Genomic DNA, 25067 nt, shown 5'->3' on the forward strand with positions numbered 1-25067 from the left:
GCCGGCGGTGAATCGCGCAAATTCGCTGCAAATTCGCACCGGGCAAATAAATTCACCCATCACTAACGATAACATAAAATATGACCCTGATTACAAGAATATCATATTGCTCTGCTTCTATTATAAATGAGCATTTGGTGAGGAGCATCTTCATGTGAATAGTGCAGTTGGCCTGGAGAACACTGATAACATTATAGAATGGAGGAACCACTTCATGACACACACTGTGTAGAACATCTGTTACTTCCATCATCTTTTTGTGGTATACAGTTAGGTCCATAAATCTTTGGACAGAGACCACTTTTTTTTTAATTCTGGTTCTGTACATGACCACAATGAATTTTAAATAAAACATCTCAGATGCAGTTGAACTACAGACTTTCAGCTTTAATTCCGTGGGTTGAACAAAAAGATTGTATAAACATGTGAGGAACTAAAGCCTTTTTTTAACACAATCACTTCATTTCAGGGGCTCAAAAGTAAAAGTGGACAATTGACTCAAAGGCTATTTCATGGGCAGGTGGGGGCAATTCCTTCATTATGTCATTATCAATGAAGCAGATAATAGTCCTGGAGTTGATTTGGGGGGGGGAGCTTTTATGTAGAAGATTTTGCTTTGAACAGACAACATGGGGTCAAAGGTGCTCTCCATGCAGGTGAAACAAGTCATCGTTACTTGTTGGTCAGACTGGTGGGAAACTGACCAGCAGGTGGCGCTGTTGTAACAACATTCATTTACATTAACAGCACATGTATTCTTTAATATCTTTCAATTAAAAAAATAGTCATCCTTATTTGAATTCACTTATTTTAAGTTACACTAACTTTTTCGAATTCCTGTGTAACAATCATGTCCACCAGGACGCAGCTATATAAGTTTTTACCAGAAAATTCTGTAAACACCTTTCCTGTTAATATTTTGCAGGTAAAACCTTTAAAACTAATAATGGGCAGATTCAAATTAATACCTTTTGCTGAACTTAACAGAAGTCTGGAATACCCCGGTGGAATCACAGCTGGAATTTTAAATAAACACTTTTTATCGTCATCATCCCTAACCTTAATCCTAGAGAAACACAGAGAAAAGACTCTAAACATACAGTGCGACTCATCCTACAGATCCAAATGTGATACTTTCCAAAGAACCAGAGGGAATAACTTTATTTTTATCTGGGGAAACCAAAAAGTAATTTAGGTTTTATATACAGAGTTGCCACTTTTATAAATACATGTTATTAATAATAACTAGCAATGAGTGAATCTGTCCCATTTTGCTTCGCTGAAAAAATTTGCAAATCTCCAAAAAAATTTGTGAAACGCATTGACATCATGGGGTGTCAAAATAATTTTGACGTGCAACAATTTTTATGCACATTTTTGTCCTAATGTTAAGGGACGTCAAAATTATTTTGAAGCGTAATCATTTTTTTTTACATGCACAATTTTTATGTCCAAATGAATTAAAGTCAATGGGCATCAAAAAAAAAATTAGCATTTTTAGGCGCGCAACTTTTTTTTGTAGCAAATTTCTGCAATAGTTTCACAGAAAAATTCGCAGGTGGCAAAGTGCAAAGAAAAGAAATTTGCCGCTAATCCATGCCCGGTGAATACATTCACCAATCACCAATAACAATGAAATTATAATAATAATGAACATTCCTGTTTCTATTCCATGTGAGTATTTGGTGAGGAACATCTTCATGGCCTGACGGACACTGATATCATCATAGACGGAACCTTTACAAGTAAGATTCAGACATAGCAGCCATTATATAGAACATTCTCCCTCATTCCTGATCTCTCCTCCATTCTCCTCTGTCTCCTGGGAATATGTCACTGCCATTGTCTTTTTGTGGTAGAAGAGAAGACACAATATAATGATGAATATAACTCCAGACAATACCAGTCTCACTGTATTTTGCACAGCTCCTGTTTGGTTTCCATCTGGGGAAAGATAATATGAATTAATATCCTTATGGTGAACAAACTGATATTAAGGAAAATTATCGGTACCAAGGCCTTGAAGATGCTGAGGTATTCCAAATAACTTAAAGAATTAGGTAAATCTTCTTTGAGAACATATTAACAAATAAATAAATGTATGGACACGATGCCCATATGATTCCAGTGATCCGTTGAGAACCATGCCTAAATGCTATTTATTGTATTGTGAATCATGGAAGAAGCACAACATAGAAAATGAATAAATCTGCTCCTGAGTTTAGTATTCCAAAGGGGAATGGTTTGCTCCAACCCCAATAAAACAGCAGTTTCAGGCAAAAAGACACCCAGCACACAATCTTGGCATGACATTTCTGCCCCAGTAGGAATTGTAGCTCAGGGATATCACTTGTTACTGTAAGAGCCCAATATAAACATTAATGTGCAGTGGGTTTGAGTGAAGCATCTGGCACAAGCAGCCACATTATTTCCCCAATAAAGAATGAAATGAATGATTTGTGTTCCTTGTGTGCAACAACTTTGTCAATAAAGTCTGATTCTGCTTTAGTTAAACATATGGATATTTCTGATTAAACACTTGTTTACTTACAGTTAGAGGCGCTTGTTTAGCTACAGAGACCTGTCTCTTGCTGGAGTTCTTACAACAACATATTAAACTAGAATCAACTACTACAAGTTAACCTACTATATGGAAAATATTGAAGCTGTTTAGCACCTGACACCTGAAAAGTAATTTAAACAACAGGTGTAGCACTCTACTTTTGTGTGGAATTCCCTTCAGGAGCTGCAGTATTTCTGGTCAGGTGATCTCTTCCTGTTACAGTTAGAGCTGCAGTATTTATGGTCAGGTGATCTCTTCCTGTTACAGTTAGAGCTGCAGTATTTCTGGTCAGGTGATCTCTTCCTGTTACAGTTAGAGCTGCAGTATTTCTGGTCAGGTGATGTCTTCCTGTTACAGTTAGAGCTGCAGTATTTCTGGTCAGGTGATCTCTTCCTGTTATAGTTAGAGCTGCAGTATTTCTGGTCAGGTGATCTCTTCCTGTTGCAGTTAGAGCTGCAGTATTTCTGGTCAGATGATCTCTTCCTGTTACAGTTAGAGCTGCAGTATTTATGGTCAGGTGATCTCTTCCTGTTACAGTTAGAGCTGCAGTATTTATGGTCAGGTGATCTCTTCCTGTTACAGTTAGAGCTGCAGTATTTCTGGTCAGGTGATGTCTTCCTGTTACAGTTAGAGCTGCAGTATTTCTGGTCAGGTGATCTCTTCCTGTTATAGTTAGAGCTGCAGTATTTCTGGTCAGGTGATCTCTTCCTGTTGCAGTTAGAGCTGCAGTATTTCTGGTCAGATGATCTCTTCCTGTTACAGTTAGAGCTGCAGTATTTATGGTCAGGTGATCTCTTCCTGTTACAGTAAGAGCTGCAGTATTTCTGGTCAGGTGATCTCTGAGGCAGCACCCAGACCATCACAAAATGTCAGCTCAGGGTAAGAGATGTAAAAGGGCAATATTAACTTAAATATATATTCCAGTTTTGGAAGATTTGTTAATATACCACTTACTATGATATAAACTCTCTTGCACAACTATTCATTTCATGGTATAGTTTTCCTTTAAGAGCAAGAAGAAATTGTACATGAGACAGTGGTTTCCTTAGGGAATGTGAGATCTTGGAAGATAGATTCAAAGAAAAAGACAATGTTACCTGTTGGGTGAAGGAAGCTAAGGTCCTAGCTATGGGCAAGACAAATCAGATCAACTTTAAAGCAACTCTGGTAGGGATAAACCACCCTGTTTTCATATGAAACATAATGATAACTCAAATAGGGTTAAAACATCTTTGTTCTGTCCTCACTACGTGTTACCCTGGGGTTGTGTGCAGCTTGATATTCAGCCAATTTCCTTCCTTCATGAATTCACCGAGACAGATTAATGAGATTCAGTTTAATCAACAAAGGGGAAGGTGTGAGGCTGAAGAAAATAAAAAACAGGGTTTAGTGAAGCTGTACAGTATGGCATAGCTTCAGAAAATACAGTAAACACTGTATAAAGTACATTGAATAGTGATGAGCGAATCTGTCCTGACAAATTTTTACGCGTGCAATTTTTTTTCTCACTCCAAATGCATTAAAGTCAATGGGCGTTATTGCTGTGGCCACTTTTTTTGTCTCTGCAACTTTTTTTGTTGCGGCAGTTTCATTAAAAAATGTGTGGTTGGCTAAATATGCAAAACTAACTAAATAACTAAATACACATAAGGTGGAAAGCATCTGTGAAAGAGTAAGGCCTAGATGCCTGGTCGTTTATAGGGTGCCATATAACAGTTACATACAAAGAAAGTACAAAAGGGAAATAACTATTTATATTTCTAAACCAGAGCTGAGGATAAGTACTACCTACCAACGATGCTACCATGAGTCTGGAAGGATAGAAATAGTGTAGAAGGAATAATACCTGGGCTGTTAACAGTATGAAGATGAGAGCAATACTAATCATTTCCTGAATTATACATGGTCATATGGTGGGGGTATGGAAAGTAAAGAAAAAGAATTTTCATAACAATAAATATAAACCACTAGTTAAACCAGTAGGTGGTGCTATGCAAACAATCAACCACTGCTGGGGGCATAACAATCTTATATAAGGCACACTTTGAGTACTGATCCCATGTTAGATGAATACGTCAATTTATAAAAAACAAGAACTTTGAAGAACATGCTGTCCCCCTGTAATATGGGCAAGAAATTGCAAGACTGAAGGTCATTTGGTCTAAATGACAAGTGTAAATGTGCTAATATGAATAAAAAATATGTATCTTGCCACTTTGTGTTGTCCATATGTTGCAATTAACCACATGAAGCTCATTGAACTTCTATTCCTTACATGTTGTACATAACTGGATGTTTGTGAGTGGCCTTTTTTGGTTTCTTTTGACCTCTTAATAAACAAATTACACCTTATGGGGCTTTATATAGTTTATAGGGGTTATGTACTAAAATCTGACCAAACTGAAATCCACAATTTACCCTTATGTATCATATCATCATACAAAACCCAGCACAGACAATAATATCTTCAAATTGCAAATAGGACCTCTGCCATTGACTTCTACAGGACCTCAACAGGTTGAAGATGGAGTATTTTCAGATTCTGACTTTTTGCAGCCTCGCGGTATAATAAACCTCAAAAAAATTGATTTTTCTTCCACTTAAAATTGAATTTTATAGTAAAAAAAACCTTGAGTTTATACATTTGGTCACTAATAAATACTAATAATTTATAACTCCCTTTATGTGATATGTGACTTCATGGAGGAGTATTTGAACATTCACACACATATGATGATGGAGTGAATCAGAGCACCGTGTTTCCCCATATTTTTTTAAATTGCCCTGTTTTTGGTTGAAATTTTGTGAGTAGGCTGAACCACTGCAGCTCTGTAGTCTCCATGTGTGGGCTGAGCTCTGTCACATGTTATGGTCATGTGATCTCCTTCTGTCCAAGGGTATTAATTCAGAAGTACTTGTGGGGTTCTAAACAGCTCTGTAACTAAATAAATAATAAATGTTTTTCATGTCAGTCTGTGAACCCTTATAACTTTGGAACAGCAGCTTTACCATTAGTGGGTACATCTTTGTAACACTACCAGCTGGATTTTGTACCTCACAGGTATAATTCCAAGAATCCTATAGGATTCCTATAGGTGAGCTGAGGGGACTCCATATTGGTTGGATAAACTGAATCTCTGCAAATTGTGCCCATTTCTGTAGAAAACCACGATGATATTTATTGCCCATAGATAGTGATGAGTGAATTTATTCACCAGGCATGTATTTGGAGCGAATTTCCAAGTTTCGCTGACCGCAAATATTTTTTGCAAAACTGCTGTGAAAATTCAACGACGTATCAAAATTATTCAGATGCCCATTGACTTTAATGCATTCGGACAAAATAGTCGCACGTATAAAAAGTTTTAAAATTATTTTGTCACCCATTGACTTCAATGCCTTTTTTGCAAATTTTTCACTCTTTCGTGGATTTTTTCGCCATTTCATGAATTTTTAAGTAAAGCAATATGGGACAGATTCGACCATCACTACCCATAAAGTATTGATCCAACTTAGGGGCATATTCACTAAGCGCCGAACGCTAGCGTTAATTCGCTAGCGTTTGGCATTTTCGTTACTGTGCAAATTCACTAACGAACGCTGGCGTAGTTTCGCTAGTGTTACTTCGCACCCTTACGCCTGGCGAATTTTCACTAGCGACGTAACTACGCAAATTCACTAACGCGCAGTGTACTGAACGCTACCTTTTACGCTAGACTTCCTTCACCACCTCAGACCAGGCGAAGCGCAAATGTTTTATAAGCCCCAAAAAACGCTGGCGTGTTTTCTACATTATGGGTGATAGGCTGAAATGTGTAGGGCAAAATAAAATTTTTATTTGATGTTTTGAAGGTTTTCTAGCCATTTGTAGTGCTGATACGTATTCCTCCATTGAAATTTGAATTTGGCACCGTATGCAAATTAGCCTTCGCTAGCGTAACTTAGCTTTACTTAGCGAATCAACGCTAGCGCAACTTCACAATCTTACGCTACCCCTGAGCGCAACTTCGGATTTTAGTGAATTTGCGGAGCGCTGGCGAAACTACGCCTGGCGAAGTGTGGCGAAGCGAGGCGAAGTTGCGCCTGGCGCAACTTCGAATCTTAGTGAATTTGCCCCTTAGTGAGACTAGGAGGCTGGAATTATGTAATTGTGGGAGAGGTAGTGTAGCCCCTGTGGGTGACAGTGTATCATATAGATCAGTGATCCCTAACCAGTAGCTCACGAGCAACATGTTGCTCACCAACCCCTTGTATGTTGCTCCCAGTGCTTTCTTTTAAATTCCAGGTTTGGAGGCAAGTTTTGGTTGTATAAAAACCTGATGTACTTCCAAATAGAGCCTCCTGTAGTCTGCCAGTCCAATCACCAAATAGCCAATCACAGCCCTTATTTGGCACCCAGGAACTTTTTGCATGAATATGTTGCTCCCCAATTCTTTTTATTTTTGAATGTGGCTCATAGGTAAAAAAGGTTGGGGACCCTTGATGTACAGTAGATCATGAGATCATGTACCAAAGGGTAAATAGAAGTTTGGTATCAGAGTATCAGGTAGTTGTTCCACCTTGGATTTCTTTAGGAAGAGGGTATTATGGGTGGAAGGGAAAGCTCACCTCCATACATTCACAAATTTAGTGGCCAGATAATGAAAATATATATTGGGTGCTGCCAAACAACCTCCATCCACTGTGTATTGCAGAGAGAGTAAATATATTGAAGGTGTAAAGGTGGATCAGTAGAGGGTGGTAAACACATTTGGCAAGCATACTCATTTTATATTAGTTGATTCTATCAAGTGTTGTTAGTGCGAGATTGCTCCAAACTTACCGCTTAGTCTCTAGAAGAGTCAATAAGAGGACAACGTTTAGCTCCAGGTATTTGTATAGGTTTTGGTGAACTTTTAACTTTTAAGGCTACTGCCTTTTGAAGTGTTTTTTCTTTCTTTTTTATTCAATGTGGTTATGTTATGGTGGCGATTAAGGGTCTAATTGCTCAAGTTCATTCTCATACTTGTCCCTATTACATCTGTCCTATACAAACTCTAAGGGGCCGTTGATTTGTGTTTTTTTAGGCAAAGTCAGTTCCTTCACAGCTTATGTTATCATATGAGACCACAGTCCCGGTTACCCTGTCTTCTCCAGCTTTGTAGTGTCCCAGGGATAAAAAAAAAACATTAGGCAGCAGTTTTGGGACAATTCCACCATTTTTAATTAAATTTGCTCTCCTTTTTCTCATGAACTTGAGCAAGTTGGTTGAATAATTTATCCTAATATATATATATATAAACGGTTACTGATTCCTCTTCTGCTTATTTATTAGAATCAATTTGGGAAGTAAATCCTACTAATTTCCTATTGAACTGCACTTTAGATTGATTATTATCAAATTAGTTGATGAATTTTAATGAATTGATTTATGCACTTTAGGTTCACAATTAATGAATTATTATCTATTAAGCCTTGGAAGAAATCAATAGATGTCTTTTTAATTAGAATTATCAATTATCTCAATCAATGAATTGGTATGATTGCTCTGCACTTAGATATACAGTTGAATTATAAGCATTTGCATTTTGTACACCATTATGGTGGGGTAATTAGTGTCATTACAACTAAGAATTAATTGATGTGTTACTTACAAATAGAAGAGAAATAGTTTTAAAAGTAACTCTTTAAATGTGATAACTGGTTACAAGTGGGTTCCTTTTCATTTCTCTAAAAAGGATTTGGTGAACTGTAAACTCCAAGTTATTTAAAAGTGGAGGATCACTGTAAATCTGCCTGAAAATGATGTGCATCTCCATGAAAGGAGTCAATAGGGAAGATCAGAGATTTATTGCAGTTTAGTGTCAAACTGGAGTAACTTTATTATATGGGCCATTGGATTATGATATAAAGCAGGGACCCATTTTCTGAAATTGGTTACAATGGCTATTTTTGTTAAAGTGGCCCAAAATAAATTCCATTCAACAGAGTCAAATGCTTTTTCATTATCCAATGTGATCAACAACAATGGTCAGAATTCTCATGTTCTGCTACAAAATACTGGTTACTTTAAGCAATTATTTCTGGTTGCTTAAAAACACTGTGTCACTTATATTGCTATTGTAACTGTTAATAAATCATGATTATTATTTTTTTTTGCCACTGGCCCCATCTGAATGATTTAGGCCTTACAGAGCTCACATCATTTAATCAGTTTAAGTGAACAACTATACGTTTTATCTGCAGCCATATTATAGGAATGGAGTGACATTTAAATATTGGCAATAATATTTCAATTTGATTAGTTTGCAAATAAAATAATAATGATCCTTGCTCACCCTGTATCTCAACATTTATAACACCGCTCTTCTTCCTCACACTGCCGGTTGTAGTTTGTACCTCACAGGTATATTTCCCAGAATCCTCCAGCTGAGCTGAGGGGACTCCATATTGGTTGGATAAACTGAATCCCTGCACATTGTGCCCATTTCTGTAGAAAACAAACTGTAGCTCTGTAGTCTCTCTGTGTGGGCTGAGCTTTGTGTCACATGTTATGGTCATGTGATCTCCTTCTGTCCAAGGGTATGGATCCACAGTTATTTGGGGGGTACTGAACAGCTCTGTAACATGAAAAAGAGAATAGGAAAATATAACAAAATTCAAAAAAAAATACCTTTATGTATATATTCATTTGTCCGACACTAATGAGACTAATATCTTGCACACGCACTAGTATATATGTAGTAGCATATCTGGCTTTGTTACATTGGATTTTTTGTTGATGTTTAATCTCCTCTAGTGCAGGCGACAAATTGTTGGATGTTCCCTTCACACTGACATTAATGTAAATCACAACTTCAGGCTACTATGTGATGTATTTGTATTCCCACCAATAATTTACATTGATGTAAAGAGATCACACACTGAAGGAGATTAAGTACAAGTGACAAAATGCCCATGTGCCACAGCCCTTAGGAAAATAAAATAAATATATATAAAAAATCTATAAACATGTTGAATGAAATAACACTGAACTATTAAGTGCATTTAATATCAAGTTCATTGTTTTCCTTTGCCAGTGGTTTCAGTGAGCATTACCATGGAAGGACAGATAGATACAAACACAATGGTAATTATGGGGTGCACACATTTCCTCTGATACAATTACACCAGCAGGGGACTGGCAGTGTTTCCCAGAGACACACAAGGTCAAACATTTCTCTGCAACCCTCAGTGTGACTCCTTTAGAAGCAAATAGATATGTTTCCATTGAGTCTCAGCCCAATTAGAGGAAACACTGTATCCACAGATTTGTTCTTTCTCTGGGTCCATGGGAATCACAAGTGGGTAAAGCCCACCATATTGCAATATTCTGTGACAGGTACAGTTGGAAAATATCCCCAGCCTTTCTATCTTTTATCTTTCTTCCCCATATAATTATATGCGCACCAATCACCATTTTTGGTCTGATAATATATTTACCACATGCTATGCCCTGAGGAAGGAATGTGTTCCTATTGGCTCAAGTGTGTTATGGGTAAATCTTTGGTATCATGCTCTTCTCTCTTGGATGCTACTCTACAAAGGAGGATGATGACGATGAAGAATCTGAGCGTTCAGCCTTTTCCCTTAAAGGAGTGAACTCTAATGCTTAGTAGAGTGATCTATGAAAGTGAGTAGCCGATCACTAGCTAGACCTGACCTGTCTAAGTTCCAAGCACAACCCTTCCTGCCTGCTCAGGTAAGGGGATTGGCAAAATGGACCCTGAGCACATGTGTTCAGCTTTTATATTAGAATGTAGTCCCCTACATTAATATGAGTTTATATACAAAATATAAGAAGTCACACTTAGTGATGGGCGAATTTGCACCATTTCGATTTGCCGAAAAATTCGTGAATATCCTGCAAAATGCGCGAAACTGCGAAAAATTCGCAAAATGGGGTCTGCGTCTCGTTTTTTTTGACGCCGGCAACATTTTATTGACACCGGTGAATTTTCACAAGCGAATTTTCGTGGCCGTTTCACGAATTTATTTGCTGGCGGCGAATCACGTAAATTCGCCCATCACTAGTCACACTGTCTAGAGTTAGACCATGAGGTTGCTGGAGGCCTGACCATTATACTGTACACACATGTTTTGGTTGTTACTGTATGACATGAAATAAATGACAATGTGGGGAGAAATCATAAAAGTGCTGATATTGAAACAAAATAAGTAGAGACAGAATTGTCGGATTTCCCGCTATATTCACAAACCTCTATCTCCACTTCTGGGAATTTGTCTTTTAAACAGAATAGTTTCCAGATTTTTCACAAATTTTAAACAACATTTTTGCTAAATTTGTATTTAGTTCTTCGTAACCCCATTAGCTGTCAGTAACTCTCAGCTCTACATTTGCCTCAAACTAATGATTGTGCCCTCCAGGATAGGGATGTAGCGAACGTCGGAAAAAAAGTTCGCGAACATATTCGCGAACTTGCGCAAAAACGCGAGCGGTTCGCGAACGGTTCGCGAACCCCATAGACTTCAATGGGAAGGCGAACTTTAACATCTAGAAAAGACATTTCTGGCCAGAAAAATGATTTTAAAGTTGTTTAAAGGGTGCAACGACCTGGACAGTGGCATGCCAGAGGGGGATCAAGGGCAAAAATGTATCTGAAAAATCTGCCTGTGTGTGCTTGGAAGAGATAGTGTAGGGGGAGAGCTGTTAGTGATTTCAGGGACAGATGATAGTAAGTTTGCTGGCTAGTAATCTGCTTGATACTGCTCTGTATTGGAGGGACAGAAGTCTGCAGGGATTTGAGGGACATTTTAGCTTAGGTAGCTTTGCTGGCTAGTAATCTACTGTTCTCTTTAAACAACTGCCATACGTTGACCTTGTAGGCATTGTTTGCCCAGTTTTTTTGGACGCAGCCACTGAAGCACAGTTGCCATAAAAAATATGCCATATAAATGCTGAAAATAGTAATTTTTCGCCATACGTTGACCTTGTAGACATTGTTTGCCCAGTTTTTTTGGTTGCAGCCACTGAAGCACAGTTGCCAGAAAAAATATGCCATATAAATGCTGAAAATAGTCATTTTTTGCCATACGTTGACCTTGTAGGCATTGTTTGCCCAGTTTTTTTGGTCGCAGCCACTGAAGCACAGTTGCCAGAAAAAATATGCCATATAAATGCTGAAAATAGTCATTTTTTGCCATATACGTTGAGTCAACGTATGGCAAAAAATGACTATTTTCAGCATTTATATGGCATATTTTTTCTGGCCTCTGTGCTTCAGTGGCTGCGGCCAAAAAAACTGGGCAAACAATGCCTACAAGGTCAACGTCGTTGACCTTGTAGGCATTGTTTGCCCAGTTTTTTTGGCCGCAGCCACTGAAGCACAGAGGCCAGAAAAAATATGCCATATAAATGCTGAAAATAGTCATTTTTTTGGTCGCAGCCACTGAAGCACAGTTGCCAGAAAAATTATGCCATATAAATGCTGAAAATATGCATTTTTTTGGTTGCAGCCACTGAAGCACAGAGGCCAGAAAAATTATGCCATATAAATGCTGAAAATATAAATTTTTTTGGTTGCAGCCACTGAAGCACAGAGGCCAGAAAAATTATGCCATATAAATGCTGAAAATATGCATTTTTTTGGTTGCAGCCACTGAAGCACAGAGGCCAGAAAAATTATGCCATATAAATGCAGAAAATATGCATTTTTTTGGACGCAGCCACTGAAGCACAGTTGCCAGAAAAAATATGCCATATAAATGCTGAAAATAGTCATTTTTTGCCATACGTTGACCTTGTAGACATTGTTTGCCCAGTTTTTTTGGTTGCAGCCACTGAAGCACAGAGGCCAGAAAAAATTAAACCAGAAGGGTTTGCACCCTAGTTTGTAACGGTGGCGGAGGGAGGAGGAGGACGCTAAAGGACAGCTGTGTGTGGAGTCATGAGGCTTGAAGAGAAGGACAGCTGCATAGAAGTCAGAACAAGTCTTCCGGCGTGCAGTAACCCTCCGAGATCCACCCCTCATTCATTTTAATAAAGGTCAGGTAATCGACACTTTTGTGACCTAGGCGAGTTCTCTTCTCAGTTACAATCCCTCCTGCTGCACTGAAGGTCCTTTCTGAGAGCACACTTGAGGCTGGGCAAGACAAGAGGTTCATGGCAAATTGTGACAGCTCTGGCCACAGATCAAGCCTGCGCACCCAGTAGTCCAGGGGTTCATCGCTCCTCAGAGTGTCGATATCTGCAGTTAATGCCAGGTAGTCCGCTACCTGCCGGTCGAGGCGTTCTTTGAGGGTGGATCCAGAAGGGTTGTGGCGCTGCCTTGGACAGAAAAACATTTGCATGTCTGACGTTACAAAGGGCTTTGTCCTTGCAGGTGTGCTCGTGGCAGGATTACTGGCACCTCTGCCCCTGGAATGTTGATGAGTTCCTGAAGTGACATCACCCTTAAAAGCATTGTACAACATGTTTTGCAGGCTGGTTTGTAAATGCCGCATCTTTTCGGACATGTGGTATGTTGGTAACATTTCTGACACTTTATGCTTGTACCGAGGGTCTAGTAGCGTTGCGACCCAGTACAGGTCCTTCTCCTTAAGCCTCTTGATACGGGGGTCCTTCAACAGGCATGACAGCATGAAAGACCCCATTCTCACAAGGTTGGATGCAGAGCTATCCATCTCCGCTTCCTCATTATCAAGGACTGCATCATCCACGGTCTCCTCCCCCCAGCCACGTACAAGACCAGGGGTCCCCAAAAGGTCACCACTAGCCCCCTGGGAAGCCTGCTCCTGTTGGTCCTCCTCCTCCTCCACAAAGCCACCTTCCTCCTCTGACTCCACTTCTGGCACCTCTCCCTGCGTTGCAGCAGGTGCCTGGGTTCGTTCTGGTGATTCCGACCAGAAATCGTGCGCTTCCAGCTCCTCGTCACGCTGGTCTACAGCCTCATCTGTCACTCGTCGCACGGCACGCTCCAGGAATAAAGCGAAGGGTATTAGGTCGCTGATGGTGCCTTCGGTGCGACTGACCATATTTGTCACCTCTTCAAAAGGTCGCATGAGCCTGCAGGCATCGCGCATAAGCACCCAGTAACGGGGGAAAAAAATCCCCAGCTGTGCAGATCCAGTCCTACCACCCAGTTCAAAAAGGTACTCGTTGACGGCCCTTTGTTGTTGCAGCAGACGTTCCAACATAAGGAGCGTTGAATTCCAGCGAGTCTGGCTGTCAGAAATCAAACGCCTGACTGGCATGTTGTAGCGCTGCTGAATGTCAGCAAGGCGTGCCATGGCTGTGTAGGAACGTCTGAAATGGGCCGACACCTTTCTGGACTGGGTGAGAACGTCCTGGAATCCTGGGTACTTGGAGACAAAACGTTGGACTATTAAATTTAACACATGTGCCATGCAGGGCACATGTGTTAAATTGCCTAGTCTCAACGCTGCCAACAGATTGCTTCCATTGTCACACACCACTTTTCCGATCTGCAGTTGGTGTGGGGTCAGCCACCGATCGGCCTGTGACTGCAGAGATGACAGGAGTACAGATCCGGTATGGTTTTTGCTTTCCAGGCACGTCATCCCCAAGACAGCGTGACAACGGCGTACCTGGCACGTCGAATAGCCTAGGGGGAGCTGGGGGTGCACAGGTGTGGAGGAGGAGAAGGAGGACCCAGCAGCAGAGTAAGAAGAAGAAGAAGACGAGGTAGAGAGCGATGGAGGAGTAGAGGTGGTGGCAGAACCGCGTGCAATCCGTGGCGGTGACACCAACTCCACTGTTGTTGTTGAGCTACCCATTCCCTGCTTCCCAGCCATTACCAAGTTCACCCAGTGGGCAGTGTAGGTGACATACCTGCCCTGACCATGCTTGGAGGACCATGCGTCAGTAGTCATATGGACCTTTGGCCCAACACTAAGTGACAGAGATGCGGTAACTTGGCTCTGCACATGTTGGTACAGGTGTGGTATTCCCTTTTTAGCAAAAAAATTGCGGCTGGGTACCTTCCACTGCGGTGTCCCAATTGCTACAAATTTGCGGAAGGCCTCAGAGTCCACCAGCTGGTATGGTAAAAGCTGGCGGGCTAAGAGTGCAGACAAGCCAGCTGTCAGACGCCGGGCAAGGGGGTGACAGTCAGACATTGGCTTCTTACGCTCAAACATGGCCTTCACAGAAACTTGGCTGGTGGCAGATGACTGGGAATGGGAACAGGTGGTCAAGGTGGAAGGCGGAGTGGAGGGTGGTTCAGACGGGTCAAGGAGAGCAGAGGTAGAGCAGTAAGATGCTGGACCAGAAGGAGTGTGGCTTTTAGTTTGCCTGTTGCCTTTGAGGTGTTGCTCCCAAAGTGCTTTGTGCTTGCCGCTCATGTGCCTTCGCATAGAAGTTGTACCTATGTGGCTGTTGGGCTTACCAAGGCTCAGTTTCTGACTGCACTCATTGCAAATTACAATGCTTTTGTCAGAGGCACACACATTAAAAAAATCCCACACTGCTGACTTTTTGGAAGTGTGCGATCTGGCGGTAACAGTAGAAGTTGGCGGCATTGGCGGCAATGGCGGGTGCGTTGGCCGGCTGAACACAGGTGCCGATACATGTTGTTGCCCTACTGATCCCTGCGGGCTGTCCTCCCTGCTTCTTCTAAGTCTTATTCTCCTACTGCCTCTCTGACTCTCCGTCTCTCCATCTGAACTACCCTCCTCTTGCTCTCTTCTACTAGGCACCCACAAAACATCAATCTCCTCATCATCATTCTCCTCAGATGCATCAATTTCTTCTGACACATCACAGAAGGAAGCAGCAGCGGGGACCTACTCCTCATCACTCATTATGTCCATCTCTATCGTGTTCTCTGCCAGAATTAAATCTGGTGTAAGGTCCTCATCTCCTTCATCTTCTTCTGGCAATAATGGTTGCGCATTACTCAGTTCAAGAAACTCATGGGAAAATAACTCCTCTGACCCCAGTGAAGAAGGGGCACCGGTGGTGGAGGAAGTGTTACGTGGGGTGGCCATAGCAGTGGAGGATGAGGAGGATGTTGTGGTAAAGTTAGAAACGGTAGAGGATGGGGTGTGCTGTGTAAGCCAGTCAACTACCTCTTCAGCATTTTGGGAGTTCAGGGTCATTGGCTTTTTAAAACTGGGCAATTTGCTAGGGCCACAGGATTGCATAGCAGCACGGCCCCTAGCACGGCCTCTGCGTGGCGGCCTGCCTTTGCCTGGCATTATTTTTAAAAAAACAACAACAACAACAAAAACTCAGTTGGTTTTTCTGGAAACGATAATACACACAGCTAGATGGCGGGTTGAAGAAAACAGTGTGCAAATAATGCCTACAAGGTCAACGTATACACTACTACAGCGGTGGATACGGATTACGTAAAATATATTATGGCTGCTTGAAAAAAGTCACTCCGGTGTTTTTTCTGGAGACGGTAATATTATGGATATTTAGACAGAATGTGAACAAGGTCACACAGCTAGATGGCGGGTTGAAGAAAACAGTGTGCAAATAATGCCTACAAGGTCAACGTATACACTACTACAGCGGTGGATACGGATTACGTAAAATATATTATGGCTGCTTGAAAAAAGTCACTCCGGTGTTTTTTCTGGAGACGGTAATATTATGGATATTTAGACAGAATGTGAACAAGGTCACACAGCTAGATGGCGGGTTGAAGAAAACACTGTGCAAATAATGCCTACAAGGTCAACGTATACACTACTACAGCGGTGGATACGGATTACGTAAAATATATGAATGCTGCTTGAAAAAAAGTAACTCAAGTGGTTTTTCTAGAGACGATAATATTATCAATATTTAGACAAAATGTGAACAAGCTCACACAGCTAGATGGCGGGTTGAAGAAAACAGTGTGCAAATAATGCCTACAAGGTCAACGTATACACTACTACAGCGGTGGATACGGATTACGTAAAATATATTATGGCTGCTTGAAAAAAGTCACTCCGGTGTTTTTTCTGGAGACGGTAATATTATGGATATTTAGACAGAATGTGAACAAGGTCACACAGCTAGATGGCGGGTTGAAGAAAACACTGTGCAAATAATGCCTACAAGGTCAACGTATACACTACTACAGCGGTGGATACGGATTACGTAAAATATATGAATGCTGCTTGAAAAAAAGTAACTCAAGTGGTTTTTCTAGAGACGATAATATTATCAATATTTAGACAAAATGTGAACAAGCTCACACAGCTAGATGGCGGGTTGAAGAAAACAGTGTGCAAATAATGCCTACAAGGTCAACGTATACACTACTACAGCGGTGGATACGGATTACGTAAAATATATTATGGCTGCTTGAAAAAAGTCACTCCGGTGTTTTTTCTGGAGACGGTAATATTATGGATATTTAGACAGAATGTGAACAAGGTCACACAGCTAGATGGCAGGTTGAAGAAAACAGTGTGCAAATAATGCCTACAGGGCAAATAATGCCTAAAAGGTCAACTTATACACTACTACAGCGGTAGTAAAATAAAAAAAAGTAAAATAAAAAAAAAATGAATATTAAAAAAAAAAATTAAAGTTGGTGCTGCTGAACTACTAGGAGCAGCAGATTAGCACACCAGTCCCACTCCCCAACACTGCTAGACTAATAGCACTGGGCTCTTATAGTAGTAGTAGTAGTAGTAGTAAAACAACAAAAAAATAAATAAAAGCAGTCCTTACAAGGACTACTGTTATTGCAGCAGTCAGCAGATGAGATCAGAAGCAGGACAGCTGCCCACTGCAGCTACATACAGAGCACTGCAGTAGAAGGTAGATTACTAGCCAGCAAAGCTACCTAAGCTTAAATGTCCCTCAAACCCCTGCAGACTTCTGTCCCTCCAATAACAGAGCAGTATCAAAACGATTACTAGCCAGCAAACTTTCAACTGTCCCTGAAATCACTAACAGGCAGCAGCTCTCTCCCTACACTATCTCTTCAGCACACACAGGCAGAGTGAAAAAACGCTGCAGGGCTTCGGTTTTTATAGGGAAGGGGAGTGGTCCAGGGGAGAGCTTCCTGATTGGCTGCCATGTACCTGCTGGTCTGGGGTGAGAGGGCAAAAAAAAGCGCCAACAATGGCGAACCCAAAATGGCGAACGTCGCGCGACGTTCGCGAACTTCCGGCGAGCGCGAACACCCGATGTTCGCGCGAACAAGTTCGCCGGCGAACAGTTCGCGACATCTCTACTCCAGGATAGACATTCCCTGCCACTTTGCCAATAATACAGAACACACACTTTATTATATATCCAGTCCCATTATTTATCTCACATAGGAATGTGTTCAGTAGTCCATGGGCCCATTTTAGCTTCCAGTGTGTATGTGCTGCTCACTGATCAGCAAGATGGAGGCTGGAAGGAACAAAGCTGGGGCCAACACTACTGGGCAGCTCTAGTTCTGGACATGATGGGGGGGGACTGTCTACTGATACAAAAACTAACATTTCCCAAGGTGCCGTTACTTTATATTTAAATAAAGATCTGTCATATTTATATATTTACTCAAAATGTTAACATTGCCTCAATTAGCAAGAATAATGCAAATGTGAGGTTAAAAAAAACATATTTTTGTCATATATTTTATGTTGGCAATAAACTACATTAACATATAAAAATAATATTTATAGTTTTTCTTGTTTAGAAACCTATTGTTGTTCATTTAGTGATTAAACAGAAAACAAGGTTTTTACCCTGACAATAGGCTGCTTGTCTCCATGAATATGATAATTAGTCCCCAATACTGCACCTAAATGTGGGGTGAATGGAGACTGAAGGAAACAATACAGAGCTGAGTCAATTTTAAAAATTGCGGGAGAACATGTTTGTTCATTGTAATGTCATATTCACAAACGTGTCTGTAAACTGTTCTTTCTTTTGCCAGAATATGAAAAGTTGAGTGGCAGATTTCTGCTTGTGAAGGTGGAGATTTTATTTAAACAAGTTTTAACACCAATTTTACTCCCCACAAATGTTTCTTCCACTTTTGATTGATTCCCCCCATTGTGTTTATGGGTTTTTCTCCCATCATGAGAATGAATAGGATCATATTGTACATTCTGTCCCTCACTCCTGTCCAACTGCCCTCAGTGTCCCATTCTGTTCCATCAGATCTTACCTGAGACTGAGATGTAACGACTGGCTCTTTTATAATCTCTATAAGTTGTGTTTCCATAATAAATTATTTCACTTTCACACTTGTAAGTACCAGACGCAGTAACATCCACTCTTCCTATGTGTAACTCAGACTCACTGACTGGGGACTCAATGATCTTATTGTTCTTGTAAAATACTGTGTTCCTTGTGTAATATGGAGTCTGACTGTGACACCTGAGAGACAGGGAGTCTCCTTCATGAACATCAGGGGGCGCCTGCAGGATGAGCCAAGCTGAAATAAAAGAAGAGACACTGAATGAAGTAAAGAAAACACTAAAGAGAAAATATATTGCCTTTTTGACATGAACTCATTCAGTTGGGCTTCTATAGAAAAGGTACATCCACTGTCTGATCTTCCAGATATAAATACTAATGTATGTTTTACACAAATATACTTAATTCCACTTATTAAGAGCAAACCATTATTACTACTGACCATTTCCCAACATCCGTTACGTTTTTAGAAGTCACACTTTTTTTTGTACGATCCTTCGAATCGAACGATTTTTACTTCGCTCTAAAACGTTTGAAAACTTCGAAAAAAGACTTTGATTATCTAAGTATCAAATTCGACGGTCGAATTTCAAAGTTTTTTAACTTCAAAATTCGACCCTTATTTAATGTGCCCCATAGTGTGACTAGTCTTGTCTTGTTGCTGCTGTGACTGTGACTGTACAGGTAAGTGAGGGACTGTATGTCTGACATGTTAAACTTTACAGCTGAATCTGTGGTGTGTGTGTGTGACAGAGTCTGTAGGAACAGATCAGATCTGATTGACTCACCATAACTCACATCCAGTCTAACAGATTCACTTCTCTCACTGGCACCAGCCTGGCACTGGTATTTCCCTTTATAAATCACTCCTTCAAGTCTCTGCTGATCCCCAGATATCCAGTGTCCATTCCTGTACCAGGAATATTCCAGGTTCCCTTGGGCAGTAGGAGCCACATTACAGGTCAGAGTTACAGGTTCTCCTGTGAATATTGGGGTCCAGTTTGGGGAGAAAGAAATCTCAGGTCTCACAGCAGCTCCTACAGACACACAATAGTTATACAGATTTATATGTACAGATCTGATATAGGCACCATGGAGAGCTCAGCATATTTAAATTTATAAATCATTTATGACAATTTCTCACATTATTATACCATTTTAGGATGAAACTGGGAGTTCTGAGCATCAACACTTTTGGTGAAAGAGATTATCGGGGGGGGATACAAATTACTAGAGTTTTATAATAAAATATCAGACTCCACATACACAGTCCCATAACCCCATATGGCTGCAGGGAACATGGCGTGAGTGAGACCCACATGTGACATCACTGGTTACCATGGAAATACATATTTACTATATCCTGACTCTAATGTTACATCTTCTGCTTCATCCCTGCAACATTGTACATTGTCATTTCCACTGGGGGGACTAATGTGAATGATTAGAGCAGGTAAAATTCTGCATCAGATGTTGGTACCATAATAATAATAATACTAATACTAACACGCTAAAACCAACATCTTCTACTTTGCACTTAGTTTTTAGCATCATTTCTATACATTGCTCAATATTCTGTTGGCAGGTTACAAAATACTAATGATACTGACAGTAACAATCCTTACCTGCAGTGTCCATGCCAATAACTGGAAATAGAAACAGACAGAGAGTTGAAAGGTTTGATTCATTGTAAACGTTATATAAAAACAAACAGGTTATTCCAGATACTTGTATAACAATGGCAGAGGATTAGATGTAATTATTACGGAAATATTTACTAGCAGTCCTGTGGAAACCAACAATTATATTTGCCAGAATTTCACAGCTTCATAATCTCTTATATGAAATCTAATTTCTTTAATGATAGAAAAGGTTCTTATAAGACATAAAAATAAGATATAAACTCATATTTTGGAGTTTTGTTTATATCATGTAGGGGTCCATTTGGTTAAATTCCCCTGTGTTCTGGAAATCCCCTAATAGTTGGCAATTCCCTGGCCACCTAAGAGTTGGGCCTAATTTAGAGATGGGAGGGGGAGTATTTACTATTCCAATTTAAAGTGTTCCACAGGCAGTTGCAGATATGGCCAGGAGGTGTCAGTATTACGTAAGTGTTTATAAAGGAGACACATCATTGGGCTCTTCCTCTTTGGCTTCCACATCAGGAAGGTGAATGTCTGACTGGAACTTAGGCCCCAACCAAGGGAGGTAAACTCTGGAGAAGTTGGGGAACAGGGTCGAGTGAGTGAGGTATTGTCAGGGCCCGAAGGCTTCAGGTAGAGATTACAGACCAAGGAGGAAGCAGTGGGCACCAAACACAGTTTGAGGTATCCAAGGGGTTAAGAGAATAACAAAGTCAAGTCCAGGTAAAAGGGTCGGTTCAGGCAGCAAGGGTTCAATACACGATATAACAGGCCAAGGTCAGGATCAGAATCAGTAGAATTAGCAATATAGCGCACCCAGAAACACACAGTTGAACCTATTATTGGGCAATGTCAATGTGTGTTGATGCTGCACGTTTTGACACATCAGCGTAAGAACATCACAGCTCCCCTGGGCGCCACCATCTTGCCGGGCAACGCCAAAGGAGTAAGGAGAGCTGGTGAGTGTTCCTTACAGGTATTAGGTAGTGATAGGTGTAGCTCCTGCCACAGTACCACTCTAGGAGTGTAAGTCAGATAGGTTGAGCTACAGTATAAAGAGCAGTTCTGCACTCCATCATAGGAGGATAGATTGGAGGTATTGTCCCCAGGTGATACTATCTGTTAGTGTAGGGATAATAGTGAATAGGGAATCAGCTTAGAGGATCTGTCAGTGTGTGATACACTCTGTTACTGAATGTCCCTTGATCACTTTGCCTCAATGAAGCCTGTACTGTGTGAGTACCCTGTTACTGATTATAAATTGTTATTTTGGTTAGGAACTCCTGGCGTCCAAAAAATGTATTGAGCATCTGAGAGGTACAGTTATACCCTCTTTACATTCACTCCATACTACTTAAAAAAATAAATAAATTACTACTAAAAAATTAGGGTTACAATCAATTATGTCCTTTGTGTGTGCTGGAGACCAGAACTTAATTCTGTGGCAAATTACCATTAAACGTATCTGGGGCTTGGGGACCATAGTGCATAATGGAGGTGCTGGGGGTTAAGCAGGGGCAAGGTAAGGTCACATCAGGATAAGAATGAGAATGAGGTTTCGAGGCAAAGGGAAAGAGAGGCTGCAGTTGCACGTTCATTTCTGAAGCCTCTTGTTTTGTGTTACTGGCAAGACATAGTCTAGAAATGTTGTTCAAGAACCTGACAATTTAAGGCTGAGTCTGATTTGTAAGTAATTTATGACACATGGCAGCACAGAAACCAGCATAATTAGCGTCAATATTTAAAAATCAGCCCTGTAGCATCAGCTTATATTACAGACCAACCTCATTTTCTGATGGATAATTAGTGACAACCCCTAAGATTAGCTTCTCAACTGCTGCTCAGAGCCCACTGTAAAAGTTTTATATTTTTAAAACCCTTGTGCATTAAATGCATGTGGAATTTATACCCTTAGTAAGGGTAGTAAAGTCACAGCCATCCAATCACAATGGTTCCATTGAACTTATTCAGTCCAGTTGCTTTAGACTTAACTCTACTAGATACTGTATATCATGACCTGGATGAATGAGAATCACCATAAGCATCTGTCTTCTTGGTCCAAAATGTGTCCATTACTGTCCCTAATGGAGTGTCCATTTTCCTTTAGATTTAGATAAACTGCTGAGTCTTGTCCTGAGGAATTAGCCCTCCAGTGTTAGGCCATTCTCTAACTGAGTAGTTAGTTGGTTTCTCCAAAGTATAGATTTGTCCAATCTTAATTACACTGGGCATCTTATCAGAGGAGGGGGCTTGTGACACTGCTTGTTATCAATATACAATGCCGCTTTGACATCCTTACCCCAGTGGTTTCACTATAATTCACACTTCCAGTCTTGTACATTGCAAAATAAACACTTGTCTCAATGAAAAGTGGGACTTGATCACAGTCTGTTACACCTCTGTGAGTTTCAGTTAATACAAGTGTGTCATGAGTATTGTCACACCAGGGCTGTTACACTAAGAGCTGATTTACTAACATTCAGATATCCCTTTTTTTCACAAGTCGTATTGTTTCTCTAAGAGTTTTTTTTTTTATCATTTCTGTAGAGCTCTAAAAATTCAAGATTTATTATCTTGAATTTCACACTGATGAATTAACACTAGTGAAACTTCGCCAGCATTTGGCTGCTGAGACGCAACTTTGCATCTTTTTTCATGCTAACGAAATATATTACATTCCCCCCATAGAGTTTACTTAAAGCTTTAATACCACTAAAATGTGACCTTTGAAAAATGGGCCTCAGAAAGACCCATAAACAGATTATACTCACTGGCTGGGTTTTGTAAATGTTATTGAATATCACGCGTATTTTACTAATTTGACTTGGTTCATTGCATTCATATTCAATCTCAGGAAACAAGTTGATTCCAAACAAACATTATATTGTTTCCATCATTTTCAATGAGACTTTTCACTTTAAAAAAATAAATATAAATAATAACAATGATAAATAATAAAAAAAGATTTTAGTTGCTGAAGTTTTTCATTCCAATTATTTGCTTGATAAAGCTGGAAATTTGTGTTTGAAAAATGTATTTGAAATGCCCATGACTTATCCATGATTTTTTGAAGTGTGGCCAAATCAGAAATATTTATAAATATGTCCCCATGTTTCATTAAAGGCAAGTTCTGAGCTCAGTTCTCTGGAAGGGAAGTAAATCAAGTTCTGCAGAAGTTGACGTATCAGACAAGATTCTGTAAGTTGTATTTTTATATTCTGCTAAAGTGGGGCGTCTATGGCTGACTTAAGTATGGATGGGCTGGAGCCTCCAGTCAGAGCACAGGGAATAAGATGTAGGATTGGTGATGCCCTCCCTATTAATTCTCAAGTTTTACACGTGATGCTCATGGCAGGGTCCCTGGAAAAGTCCAAAGGAAATAAAAATGTATGTGGAAATATATATATTTAGAAATATACTTAGATATAAAATGGCCTGTTTTTCTTCAGTGTGCCCATGACGAAGACCCTCCAATTTATACACTTTTTTTTCATGTAAAAAACCATTTTGTATCAAAGTATTTTTGTGCAGCCAGTTGTTTCTCTATTATATTATAGTGCACAGGTATCAGAGCTCAGAGATCCTCAGGTGTGTGCCCCTCTCTAATTCCTCCCCATCCCCTTAATCCCCTTACCCACCATCTGATTGGTGCTTCAGACAGAGATCTCTGGGCTTATGTACCTGTGAGATAAGATTCCTCAGTGGCTGCTTCCTCCTCTCTTCCCATTGCCACACGGCACATAAACATGACAAGGAAACATACAGTTCATGGGAAATATTCATAAACTTATTCACTCCATGTCCTTCTTCTTTCTCTCTCACTGACCCACAGTCCCCCAAGATATTCGCTCGTTACCCCTATCTACCTGCCTTCTCTTATCATTAATATTCACATGTGAGTTGTTTTCTGCCCAAATAGAGTAGATTGTAGAATGAGCAGGAGTTACTCCATATTTTCTCACAACTCATTCATTGGACCAAAGTGCAGATATTCCCAATTTTTCATCCCTACAATGGAGGAGGCATCTGAGTTTGATAAGAAATCGCAATAAATAGGTCCCCACAGCTGCCAGTTATTTGCAGTAGCTCCTGCTCTATCCGTACATGTGTGTCTGGGATCCCTTATACTGGATAAATATATCATTATAGGAACATATTGTGGTACAGAAGCTTCAGCTGATAAGAGACTAATGGAATGAATGGTACTTACAGAGTAAAGGCATCAGTACGAGGGCTGCCATGGTGTTTGCTGCCGGCACAGACTGAGCAATGTCTTATTATTAACAAAATGGGAAGTTGATACTGAGCTTCCTGATTTCTGTTTTTTCCTAGAACTCCAGCATAGTTATTTTTGAGAATAAAAAAGTTTGTTGATTAGTAAATGGAACGTAATTGCTTGGAAACTAAAGAAAGAAATGTGTGGGCGCATTGTTCAAACATGGTTTGCAAGTGATCAGTGGCAGATGTACAGGGATCCCTTGTGCCCGTATTGGGTTTTCTGTTGTATCCAATGAGACCTATATTGCATATTCTTGGACTTCCAGTGTCAGTGAGTGGCTATTCTTGGAGGAACATCAATACATCTTTATGAAAAAAATTTTATTCTCAAAGTTTAAGTGGAACAAAACAATATTCTACTTACACCTCTGATCAGGGGTATTTCCCTTTTCACTATGTGAATCCAGGAGCCCCAGATGGGTGAAGATGACTAATGCACTAG

At 40.3% G+C, this 25067-nt stretch overlaps 1 protein-coding gene across 1 annotated transcript; it reads right to left on the bottom strand.

Annotated features, from left to right (window-relative positions):
* Positions 1-1509: 1509 nt before the first annotated feature.
* Positions 1510-24638, bottom strand: LOC121397243 (high affinity immunoglobulin gamma Fc receptor I-like). The gene is made up of 6 exons (XM_041573713.1): positions 24558-24638; positions 20330-20350; positions 19493-19741; positions 18673-18942; positions 8881-9162; positions 1510-1944 (listed from the first exon to the last, which is right to left on the bottom strand). The coding sequence occupies exons 1-6, from the start codon at positions 24586-24588 to the stop codon at positions 1769-1771; spliced, it is 1029 nt and encodes a 342-aa protein (XP_041429647.1). The 5' UTR covers positions 24589-24638; the 3' UTR covers positions 1510-1768.
* Positions 24639-25067: the final 429 nt, after the last annotated feature.

The sequence above is a fragment of the Xenopus laevis genome, chromosome 8L, assembly GCF_017654675.1.
Source record: "Xenopus laevis strain J_2021 chromosome 8L, Xenopus_laevis_v10.1, whole genome shotgun sequence".
NCBI lineage: Eukaryota > Metazoa > Chordata > Amphibia > Anura > Pipidae > Xenopus > Xenopus laevis.